At 43.1% G+C, this 12,508-nt stretch overlaps 1 protein-coding gene and 1 long non-coding RNA gene across 2 annotated transcripts; one reads left to right on the plus strand and one right to left on the minus strand.

Annotated features, from left to right (window-relative positions):
• The first annotated feature begins 7 nt into the window (after nucleotides 1-7).
• Nucleotides 8-780, plus strand: LOC136790436 (uncharacterized). Its single transcript, XR_010830345.1, has 2 exons — nucleotides 8-119; nucleotides 285-780. It is a non-coding gene; the product is annotated as an uncharacterized lncRNA (long non-coding RNA).
• On the minus strand, nucleotides 691-9,446 carry NUP43 (nucleoporin 43). Its single transcript, XM_048076980.2, has 8 exons — nucleotides 9,247-9,446; nucleotides 8,994-9,104; nucleotides 8,692-8,769; nucleotides 7,607-7,784; nucleotides 5,736-5,871; nucleotides 4,745-4,896; nucleotides 3,008-3,130; nucleotides 691-1,778 (listed from the first exon to the last, which is right to left on the minus strand). The coding sequence occupies exons 1-8, from the start codon at nucleotides 9,364-9,366 to the stop codon at nucleotides 1,564-1,566; spliced, it is 1,113 nt and encodes a 370-aa protein (XP_047932937.1). The 5' UTR covers nucleotides 9,367-9,446; the 3' UTR covers nucleotides 691-1,563.
• Between the last annotated feature and the right edge of the window lie 3,062 nt (nucleotides 9,447-12,508).

A 12,508-nucleotide genomic window follows, 5' to 3' on the forward strand; every position in this document is an offset into this window, starting at 1 on the left:
CCCCGCGCGCGGCGCCGCCTCGCCTCGCCTCGCCTCACGGGGCCGGGGGCAGCGCGGGCGGCGGGCAGGGCTGCTGCCTCGGGGCCGGGGAAACCGAGCCCTGCCGAGGGGCTGCCGAGGTTAAAAGGGCGGGGAGTAGCCCAGGGTTAGCTGCCGAGCTTCGGGGGCGGGGGGAAGGCGAGAAGCGGTGGGTTTGTGCCGGGGGGGTTTGGTCGGTCCTCGGGGATGGAGGGACTCGCTGAGGGAACCACCAGGAGATGCAGCTCGGCCAGTTTTCTTTTCAGGCAAAACGTTGCACTTCCAACTAACTAGGGAAGCGAAATTCAAGTCTTTAACAAGCCTCCTGGCAACTCAGTGCATCCTTTCATGAAAGGACAGCCCTGTAACCACCACACAAGCCATGCTCTTCAGCCAGATACGTAAGAAATCCACCTCAGTTTATCCTCATGGCAGCAGATCAAGAACGCTTTTCTCACCAGCTTTAAAATAAAATGCATTCTAAAGCTCATGTGCTGGAAAATGGTTTTTAAAACCCTATAACTTTCTCTGCTGCTGCCCAAAATCCTGACATCTCCCTCCATCCCTCTGATCTCACCCCCACACAGTCCAAATAAGCTCTAGTTATTTACCTTCCCGCACAGAGAACTACAAGCACGCCTATTCAAACTAATTTAATAAATCAGACCACTATTCTTGTGCAAAATATTTATTAAAAAGAGAAAGGGTTCTCTGCAACAAAAGGTAAGCACAACTTTAATCATAAGACCAACCTTTCAAGGACTGCAACAGACTAGATGTGAAATTTTGATTGACAAAGACTGTCTCGAATTTAGGAAGTCTCAATCTCATACTTGAAAACAGCCAACATGTCTCTCATTTATGACCACTTAACTATAAAAACGGTCTTCTGCCAAGAGAGTAACCGGTACATTATCATGGTCAACATTTAACATGGGACATCTGTGATGAAGCTGTAAATAATCCAAAACAATACCACTAAAACGTTAAAATTCTTATAGGACCTTTCACATTTCACATCTTTAACAGTTTACCTCTCCAATTCTCATGTGCTTGGATAAAAAGTTATCTTCCCAAAATATATACCAAAATCTCATATTAAAAACCCCAATCTCTTTCATATGACATAAAAAGAATGTCAAAGAACCCCATAGTTTGGCCTTGAATTAATACTTGGAAAAAAGTATTTACATTAAAAAAAAAAGGTTATCTTTTCTTCGCCTTGTGCGTATTACAGAAATAACCTTACAACATATATCTCGCCCTACCAACTACCTGTCTGCTTATCAAAATCAAATAGGCATTAGAGAAGAAATGAGAGCAAGCATACATGTAAACTTGCCTAGTTACCCGTGCTGGAGCACCAGTAACAAGTGAGAGCTTTCAGAATCTGGGGTAACTCACATTCCTGCTCCAATACCAGGACTGAGCTGCAGGCCTCTCCCCCAGGTGCTGATAACAGACTGAGCACAGTTATCCTAAATGAAACCAACACTGCCCAGTAGTTCAAGGTCATCAGCACTTCAAAGGAATACTGGAGTAGTCTCATGCAAAAAGTTGTCTGTTCACGTAAATAGCCTCTGCGTCGGTACCATACACCAGACACGGTCCCAAAACATCTAAACTATTCACAGACAAAGTCTGATTTGGAATTAAGTTGGTAATTTCCATGCGGTCTTTGGTAGGATCGTTGTTTAGCCAGGCACATACAACAGACTGGTTAATGGTACTGTGGGAAAGGTAGGTAGTACTTCTTCCTCCTAAAAGAAAGGGAAGAGAGAAAATGGAGAAATAAGTTTTCATTTAGTATTGTGAGAATTTAGAGAAACATAGCAAGTGTGGGACAGGCATAATTAGAATGCCACTTTAAACTGACAAGTCAGTTTTTAGATTAGTTAACAGAAGTTGTCTGTGGTAAACTGAGGAAAAATAGCTTAAAAAATTAAGTTCTTGAAGCTATTACAGAAGCCTGCTACCAGCTCTGTCCTCAGTCAAGACTAATAGGTCAGTACAGCTAAGACCCCATCTTGCTGAACAAACTCTTTAAGTATCTACAAGCTTTTCTAGCCAGAAACTAAAGCAAGGAAAGATTTAAGAAAAAAAAAGTCTGCTTACACATTGTCTTGCTACATCAGCTTTGCTTTAACAACACTTTTTCCCTACTGTATCTTCTTCCTACTAATTCTGCAGCAAACAATATAGCTGACTTGGAATTTTTTCCACATAAAATTTTAAATTCAAACTGAAGTCTTGCAGTTTTGGCATTCAGCATAAAATTAACACACGGTTTATGAAGGGTTTATATTTAATATAGCCCCAAAACATGTAGAGTACAACTTGGTCATCAGTTATCCTATTATTTCCCTATACAGAACTGGATTTTGAATGGCAACTTTGAAATCAAAGGCAGCAGATCACATCTGAAAGTTTCCCCTCTGTTTACAATCTGAAATTGCAAACAATTAAGTAGTCTTTATGACTATCATGTGAAATGTTTATATTAAACCATTATCATATTTTTAATTAAAATCCTGCACGTTACAAAGGGATCCAGTTTCATTAATTGACAGTCTTCCTATTATGACCACAAAAAATTGCATAAGGAATAAATTTATAATTATTACTTATGTTATTACAAAATTGTGTCCATCTCCCTCAGAGACTCAGGTAGTACGGTCATTTAGGCTGCCTTCGTGTCTCTTCTGTACACAGATGATTTTTAATTGAACTCTATCTCTGAAATACCAGATTTCACACACCAGATAAAGTACAGAAAGGACAGATCAAAACACAAAAAACCCACAGACAACTGTTTGCCTTGTAAGTAGGTTTCCTGAAGTACCTATCAGTGCTTTCTTTCTAAAGAAATAAATCAGCTTTAAATGTTCTGTGTTATGACTGTATTCATAATTTGATCATGTGAACACATGGGCTTTAATTATGTTGCCAACTGACAAATTCAATGCAAATCAACTTTAATCATCCTTACCATGATGAAGAAAAGATGGTTTTTCAGATACGTCTGTGGAAGTATCCCAATGCCAAAGAGATCCATCTTCAGAACATGTAAATAAGTGATCTGGGTTGGAGGGATGGAAGTGAACTTCCCACACTGTAAGCATCAAAACAAACAAACAAAGAAGAAAGCATATGTAAAGTGTGTAAAACATGCTCCTGAAGATTTCTACATTGCAATGATGTTAAAAGCAGTTTGGTTCTTCCATTCCATAAATCCAAATAGCGAGTATAAAACTCTAAGAGCTCGCTTCTGTCTTAAAATAATTGTAGTGTTATTTATGACAATAGGAAGATAATTTTGCAACCATAAGCCAGGATGGCTTCTTTCAGTGTGGACAGCATTATGGATAACAAAGCCACCGCCACCTCCAGGTGTTTCAGATATAAGTATTTCACATATCTATCCAGACTGCAAGTACAGTATGTGCCTCAGTGGCAGTGTGGTTAGTGTTGGCAGTGTGGTCTTGGTGTTGCCAAAGAAGCGGAGGGTACATAATCTGTAACTACAACTCATGCACAAATGAAAAGGAGTGTACGTAGCAGTAAAATAACGCTGGTACCACTGATGTATATAGCTTGGCCATACGCAGACTGGAATCACCCAGACAGCAACTCCTACTGTTTCTCTTGGGAGACGGGTGGGGAGAAAGACCGAACAGCTTCGGAGAAAGAAAAAGAGCTTCCATGAAACAGAAGAGTACTACTGCTTTCTGAGAAGTTAACATCTTTTCCTCTTTACTTTTTGGACTAGCGAAGGTTAGATTGCCCTTCACTAGACCTTCAGGGCCTGAAGAGGAACAAAACTAGAACAAATACCGAGCGCATAGCTCAGTGCGATCTGGTTAGTATATGGACGTGCACTTACAGGAACTCAGGTCCCCACCAAAACCTTCCATTCTTAAGTGGGGGCAGGTGGGGAGAAAGGCCCCAAGCCCCACCCTTAGTTCTCTACTGCAGTATTCCCTCCCCTGGGGGGGGGGGGGGGGGGGGGGGGGAAGAAAAGACTATTTTGTTGCATTTTCAATACTGAGAATGTTCTTAGAGGTTACAATCTTATCTGAATTCAGGTATTCCGAATACTTTCTCATGCCATCTTCCCTACTATTAAGTTAAAATTTGCACACAACATGCATTCCTTCCCAGCACACGTGTTATTATTTTGTGTCTAAATACCACAACTGGGAAAAAATATTTGTGGATAAAACTTATCTCAAATGTTTTTTTTTTTTACTACTTAAACATAATTGTGGCATTGAGTCAAGAAACGTTCGGCTCAAAATGAATTGGTATCTTGGTCACATAAATGAACAGAAAAGTTAGCTCTGTACTATCATGTCCTCCTCCTTCACATTTTCAAGATTGTTAGATACTGCATTCCCACTTTACTACAGCTGCATACCACGGCATCGGTTTCTACGAGCAGAAACTATTAATATATACTTTATGGAAACAGACTTTCTGATTATGTATCTCTAATGACTAATAAAGAACTTATTATGAGTTCTAGTTTTAATATAAATAGAGTTGCCTTTTAGATGAGAACAGTCTCACATACAGAAAGGGAACAACCTGGACTGGATAAAGACACATTAAATAGCGCACGTGATTGTTTTCTATCGCAGCTACAATGCATCCAAGTTTTTATCCAGGATTTAGAGAAGCTTTTCCAAACACGCTTTCTTCTCCGTGCTCCAATCCAGATACTTACTTTCTGCTTCATGAGCACTTAGGAGGGACACTGGCATAGTACCCTGCCTGATGTCCCATATACTCAGCATCCCATCCTGGCCCCCTGTGGCCACAATGTGCTGCTGATTGGGGTGCCTGTCCACACAGTGCAGTGGAACTCTTTCACCTGTCCTGCAAAGGAGAAGGAAAAAAAATATATATGAATTCTTCATTCAACTTACATTTTCTCCTCCTTAGCAGTGCTGACCAACTTCAGTTCCTGCAGCAGCTAGTCACAAGAGGCTGAAGCCACATGACACCTACTGGAATTCACAGGCACAGCAGTAACACGCAGCTACGACTGGACAAGCAGCAGGTTCTGTGCCCTGCAGTATGCTGGCACCTGCAGCGTATCTGACAGCTTTACGAGAGAAAGCGTTGTGTACTTTAAGTATACCTACAAAAAGAGGGTTACTCTGAAATTTATGTTCTAATTACAGTTATAACATATAGTAACAGTTAAAAAGGAAGACTGAGCACTAACAAAAGCAGGTTCCTAACCCACAGCCTATTAACAGCAATGGGAATTATTCCACAGACAAAAAACAGGATTTGAATCTAGCTCTGTTTTCACACAGGACCTTATAAGGCACAATGTTATCACACAAAAACATTTCAAATGCGAAGAACTTTATACTAGGCCTGTGGGGAAAAAAGCTATTTTTAATCCGGGAAAGAGAAAGGAGGTGCTTTGCTTTTTTCTTAAAGAACAAATGTAGAGATGCAATAGTCCTTCAAGAGTTAAATCACAAAACAGACCATCTAATTACAATGCTCAGTCTCAAGAGTAATTCAGCCATCAAGCAGAGTCTGCTTTTGGTATTTAAGATTCCAACGCGGTTAAAAATCTTTGGAAAAAAAAAGTCATTTATCATCCCATTGTCAAGAACGGTGTGGTATCAGGAAAGACTTGAATCAGATATAAAGTAGCATATGCTTCTTAGTAAATATGTCAAAAATTAAGATCTTACAAAGAAAATATTTGAGATGGCTCATTTCTTTGCTGTCTGAAGTCCCATATTTTCAACTGTCCAATTGAATTTACTGTCAAGATCTCGGTTGTGCGAAGGAAAGTCACTGCATGGAGCGTACTGCTGTCTGCATTGTCTGCAAGAGAGATCAGGAAAGCATTGAACTAGAAATTCAGGTAAACCTACCGAACGCTCATCTCTAATTAACTGCAACAAAACAACTCTTCTAAAAGCAGACCACCTCTTCAGGGGCAGAGACGGTCCAGTGTCACATAAAATTTTAAGTGTTGCAAGGATACCTGGTGAAAAAGGAGCCCTTGCTTCCCATAACACACATTACTAAAACAAATCTGTTTTAATTGGCTCTAGATCTAGCGCTACAAAGCAAACATTTTTACATAGTGCTATCAAGTGAGCACTAAGAAAACTAACGACTTACATCCATCTGAGCAATTGCCAGGAGAAAAAAAAAATCAGTATTTTTTTGGTGATCGTCTTTTTCCTGTGAGTCAGCAAAACATTCTACTCTATTAAACTTGTATCAGGACACTCTCTGCCATAAATAAAAATATGTTTATAAATATAAGTTTACTTATAAATTATAACGTAAAAAAAAATAATAATCCTTTTAAAGTAATTATTTTTCCCCTTCAAAGTGGAAGGAGTTATTGTGTTTTGTGGGTTAGTGCTAAAACTCTGCCTTGTGCCCCACTACATTTCCTCCTACACTTGAAAAAAAAGATTTCCTACAGGAGTACTCAGGGAGCTTCAGTAAAGGACCGTATGCAATTAATAGGATTTACCTTGTGTGCGCGTGCATACAGCCATGCACACACAGGTACCCCTCTCTAGAAATCCTAGAGCGCTTCATTCATTAATTGGCTTACCACTGTGTAAATTCCTTCATCTGCTCAATCTGAGGCAAGATTTCACTTTAGAGGAAACACGGGTGATGTGTCAAACTGAGGTTTCAGGGAGAAGGTTACATTATCAAGCACAGTGCTAGCGTGCTTTAAATCATTTTTGCTTTGTCTGATTTCTAACGGTCGCTATGTACTATTTCCATGAGACTAGCACGACAGAAGAATTGAGATTCAGTTTTGACACCCTACAAAAAACATCTGTTACTCTATCACATCATCTCTTACTCCAAGAAATATCAACCTTTTTCACTAAGTGGGAGATGATCACTGTAAGCCATGTTATCTGATAAAAGAACAGGGTACAAATTGTGGTTTCTGGCTCTTGGGATTCATTTAGACACACAGAAGTAAATGTTCTTGTACAGGAAGGTTAATCTTACTACAAATAATGATTTGAAACGACCACAGTCGTTTACTCAGTTATGTAATGTAACAGTTATGTATGCATTTTATATACTCAGTTATGTAACTCAGTTATGAATGATTTGGTTCTTGAAATTTAACCATATTTCATGCATTCTGTTAGAGTATTTAGCAATTCTGATGAAACAGGAGCCTACAGGGAATGAATGTTAAGCTTAAAATGTCTCCATCAGTTTAATCATTGACTCACAAATATCTGAAATCTGAATGAATATAGAAATATATCTGAAATACACTTCAAATATATGAAGTCTAGGGGAATACAGGAATTATCTGGAGGAAGTACATCCACCTTGTCATATTTAAATTCTCAACTGCCTTCCTTTCTATTGTTATCATTTGATGAACTACATGGGTTTTGGATTTGTGACTAGAACAGTGCTGAAAACACACCAGTGTTTTGGCTAAAAATATTTTGCAGTTGGACTAGATATTTTTGAAGATCCCTTCCAACTAAACTATTCTATTATATACACCAGCCAAGCTGTTCCAAGCCAAAACAACCTGAGTATTTACTTGGCATACCTATAGTCCTTACTGCATCCTTTTGGTCAGCTCTGAAGAGGTTTATTCTACCATCTTCTCCAACAGTGACAATTTCTGGGTTGTTGCAGATGACTCCCGTACACGCTGCTCCACCACAAGACGTGTCTTGATCCACATGGTAATGGGCTTTTTCCCACCTCTGGTTGACCGATAAAGTCTAAATAACAAACAGACACAAAATTCTGCTGATAAGTAATGATCCTGATAGAGCAAAGCTTTCAGAATACTCACACATACTCACAAAACCAGAAAGAAGCTCCAGGAAAGCCATTCCACCTCATAGGAATGAGAATCTTCTACATAAGTAAGAATCAGAGATCTGAATTTCCCTCAACTCTTGAGCGCATAACTTGTCAATGAGACTGTTTTCTCTGAACCACCTTTCTAACAAGAGCTAGAAATCAGAACTAACAGAATCTATTTATGAATGTGGAATGTCTCTCACTAGACTTATCCGTCCAATCTCTCCCTAGGCCAAGGAAAAAGTGCTGAGGCCATTACAAAATGTAAGGTCAGATTTACATCCTGATTCCAAGGAATTTAGTTTATTTTAGGTACTGTGTCAAACTACTAACAAATATTAGTCTTTGTTGTGTCACTGCAAATAAATAATTTATTCTCAGTGACTTGTAATCAAAGCAAAAGACTGATTCTGTGACTACATTTTAGACATTATCTTTATTGAGTCAAATAGTTTAAAAATAATGCAAGAACTCAAATTCATTAATTCCCACTGCCTGAAATTATTCATTCTCAAATATAACCATAGCTAACAATCTAGTCTCTTCAAGTATGCTTTCAGTGAACAGATTATGTGGCTGCAGATACGTTAGCGTATAACCCAGTCTGTCTGGCACTAGAACCTAATTGATGTGGTATGTGTGCTAAATGTTTTTCTTTCCTTGTACGTATAAGACTAAAGCTTTTTATCTGACAGCCTTCAAAAAAAATCATTTTTGTTGCCAGACGTTTCTTGCTGTGGCAGATTTGAGAAATCTTATAGCAAGATCAAAGTGACCTGTATTATGCAGAACGGCAGCACTGAGCCAGTGCGAGTTACCCACCTGGTTATTCTGATGATGACGGAATACAGTTACGCTTCCTGTTGAAGAGGCAACAACAATTCTCTCTTGATCCAAAAACTGAAGAGAGATAAGAACATCTGATGAGTTCATGTCAATAAAAGGATGATTGCTTTGATTTCAGAGTATCTTAACTTATTGGTAAAAAAAAAAAACAAAGACTGATACTGCTCAGCTTTGCCCTTCTTCATAAGGATAAGTTGGGGTTTGGGGTTTTTTGGGGGAATCTTGGTGTTACGATAATTACCATTTACGTGCCAAGAGGGAACAAACAGCCGAGTTACCTGCATGTCCATCACGTCCCCATCGTGCCCGATGTCGCACAGCAGCTGAGGCTCTCCTAGATATTCCCCGCTGCCGAGCTCCCCCACGGCCCACACGGACAGCCGGTTATCCTGCACGGAGACCACACCGGCTCACTCCCCCGAAAGCCGCCGAGCCACGAGCCCGCCCCGCTCACAGGGGCGGCCCCGAGGCGCCACCCGCGCCCGGGGGACACCGCCGGGGGGGGGACACCGGGGGCCCGGGGCCGCTCACCTCGTTGTCCCAGGAGCCGGTGGCGAAGACGTCGGGCGGCTGCAGCGCGGCGGCGGGCAGGGGCCGCCATCGGGCCTTGCTGATCTTCTGCGCCACGAAGCGGGCGCTCACCTCCTCCATGGCCGCCCCGCCGCGCGCCCGCTCCCGCCGCCGGCCGCGCCGCCCCCCATTGGCTGCCGGGGGACGGCGAGCGCGGAGGGACACGGGGGAGGAGCGGGAGGGCGGAGCGGGGGCGGCCATGGGGGGGGCGGGCACTGAGGTGGAGCCCGCCGCCGTGGTCCCAAAATGGCCGCCGCGGCCTTGTGCCGTAGTGGGAGGGTGTGGTCCTGTGATGGGTTGAGGGCTGCCCTGTGAACCTTCGCGTATCTTATGTCCTCTGCGTTTGATCATTGTCTGTACTGTATTAGTACACGTTTTCGCTGTAATAGAACATTTAAATAAATAAAATGAATCGTAGAATCATTAAGGTTGGAAAAGCCCTCCAAGATCATCTGGTCCAACCATCCCCCTACCAGCACTATCACCCACTAAACCCTGTCCCTAAGCACCACGTCCAACCTTTCCTTGAACACCCCCAGGGACGGTGACTCCACCACCTCCCTGGGCAACCCGTCCCAATGCCTGACCGCTCTTTCTGAGAAGAAATGTCTCCTCATTTCCAACCTGAACCTCCCCTGGCGCAACTTGAGGCCATTCCCTCTGGTCCTATCACTAGATACCTGTGAGAAGGGGCCAACCCCCAGCTCCCCACACCTTCCTTTTGGGTAGCTGTAGAGAGGGATAAGGTCTCCCCTGAGCCTCCTCTTCTCCAGACCAAACAACCCCAGTTCCCTCAGCCGCTCCTCACAGGACTTGTGTGCCAGGCCCTTCACCAGCTTCATATCCCTACTCTGGACACGTTCCAGGGCCTCGATGTCCTTCTTGTAGTGAGGGGCCCAAAGCTGAACACAGTACAAAGCTGAACACATTACAAAGCTGAACACAAGACCACAAGAAAAAAATGTCTCATCGAGTGTTTCTGAGGTTGCCAACAAGGACTTTAAGACCGGACAAAGCTGGCTCTGGGCATCAGGTCCAGACACACTAGTGGAGACAGAAAGGGGGTTGTATGGGTTGTCCTCAGCTGTGGCTAAAGTTAGGGGTGTGAGCGAGGGTGATGACAGCCAAAGGTGTGCCTCCCTCTGCCAGAGGTGCTGGAGCCTGGGAAGGCAGGCACCCCCTGGCCAGTGGGCATGCAAGGGGCAGGGGGAAGCCAATGCTGACTTCTACTTGCCAATAGTCTGCTTTCCTCCAATTATCATGCAGCAATATTTTAAGAGAGTTATTTGGAGACGCTGTTTTTACTGCTGGTCATAGCTGCTGGAGCTGTGCCCAGCTCAGTCTCCTGAACAAGCGCAGTTGACGACGCAGGGCACTGCAGAGCAGATGTAAGAGCAGAGCGCCAGGGCCCTGAGCACATCCCCAGCCCTTGCTTGCCCTGACCAGGGGATACAAAGTGCAAAATAACTCTAGATATAAACTTTGGAAATGGAAATACAAAATGAAGGCACATGCCGAGGCTGGCTTGAGACTACAGGAAGAGACATGAGATGAAGGAGAGTGATTAAGTTAAAAACAGAACAGAGGCAGGGAGAGGAGCAAGTGTAGGTGTAGGAGCCAATTAGTGTGTGGTGTGGGACATAGCTGCGGAAATGTTCAGCAGGAACATTTCATAAGGAAACTTCTGCTTCTGGTATGTATATGCAGAAGCAGATGGGATCAGACAGTGATGACCAACTTTTTATATGCTTTTTAAATTCAAAGGATTTCAAAATTCTAACGGGTTCATGAGGTGGGAGGGAAGGGATGAAACTGAAATAGTAGCACGGAGGGGTTTATATATAAATGTATAAGGGACTGAGATGTGGGTGAATGTGCGGAAAAGGAGAGAGATCCAAGATGGGCTGTGTGCTTAAAATTAGTGGGATCTCCATTTCAGAGCATTCACATGATGGACTCCTCTGGCTGCTGGCATTCCCCTGCCTCTTCCCTGGCAGGGCCGTCCACACAGCAGCTCCCAGGAGGAGCTGGGGAGGTGGCTGCCCCTCTGGAAGACCGAGGAGCCTGGGACTGACTGTGGGCATCTGGGGCCCAAGGTGCTTGTGCTGGCTTGGACAAGCGAGGGGGAAGAGGATGAAGGAACGCTGAGTGGCAGAGCAGATGGAGATGTTTCACAGGAGTGCTGATGGCCAGAAAACACACTTTTGTTAAAAAAAAAAAAAAAAAAAAAAGGCTTGTCTTTTATTCTAGCATAGAATCTCTGTGTTTTTTTACAGGCTTATCTTGATGGGCATGCACTTAGGAAGTTTAAAAAACAGATTCATGGCCTGGAGTTAGAGAGCAGAAAGAGCCAATGACCCTCATGTTTACTGCACAAATGGGTGCATCTTGCTGCCATTGGTGCATTTTAGTTTCTCAGGGATGTTTGAGGCAAATTGGCTTGTCTTACAATTCCTGGAAACCTGCAGAGCCTAACTCGGTTTCCTTCGCACATGCCTGGTAACCACCCAAGACACCCCAGATATCACTTTGTTCTGCTGCTCTCTGAAGAGTCATGCCAAGAACATTGCTAGCAAGTGGCCAGTAGGTACCTTCAGCCTGAAAGCTTCTGGGCAGGTCTGTGCGCTCCTAGGAGATAAAGGTGGTCTCTTTCTCTGTGCTCTCTGACGAGCTTAAGCCTAAATCGAGCTGGTCCTGGTAGGAACAGTCAGACTGTGTGTAAATGGTTTCTCTTGTATTTCTAGTCTCCTGAGGGGGTAAATATCCCTGGAATGCTTTTAAGCATGGGCCAGCTAATTGCTTGCCAACAGCCTCTCTGTGTGAGAGCAATGCAGTTTGCTTATGTCCCACAACAGAAAATGTCTTTTGCATTTAAAACAATGAAGTATTTTTGTGTGTATTTTTATAATGTCTGTTTGTTCTCTGTACTTGCTGCCCTTTGGGAATTCTTCTAACTCCAAGGCTTCTTTCCTTCTCTTGTGGCCCACTGGGTATAACAACGAGACCCTTTATATTCTGGGACAGACTGTAGGGCAGCTCCCAGATCATGCCTGGGAGAAGACAGATGCTGAATACAGAATGAAGCAGCAAATCCCACTCCAGGATTGAAAGAACCAGATGGGAAGGGTCTGGAGACCTGGTATTCACACTGGGCAACTGCCAGCTTTGCTCTGAATGGAGTGCTAGCCAGAAAAGCAAATTCCCACATTCTCATTACCTGAAT

This window comes from Anser cygnoides, chromosome 3, assembly GCF_040182565.1.
Source record: "Anser cygnoides isolate HZ-2024a breed goose chromosome 3, Taihu_goose_T2T_genome, whole genome shotgun sequence".
NCBI classification, from domain to species: Eukaryota; Metazoa; Chordata; class Aves; order Anseriformes; family Anatidae; genus Anser; species Anser cygnoides.

What these genes read in the sequence shown, in the direction of transcription:
- NUP43 (XM_048076980.2), bottom strand. Translation starts at nt 9,366, where the DNA reads ATGGAGGAGGTGAGCGCCCGCTTCGTGGCGCAGAAGATCAGCAAGGCC. An exon ending in GGGACGTGATGGACATGCAG is followed by an intron (nt 8,770 to 8,993) that starts GTAACTCGGCTG and finishes ATCTCTCTTCAG; the next exon opens with TTTTTGGATCAAGAGAGAAT. An exon ending in CCATCTCAAATATTTTCTTT is followed by an intron (nt 4,897 to 5,735) that starts GTAAGATCTTAA and finishes TCTCCTTTGCAG; the next exon opens with GACAGGTGAAAGAGTTCCAC.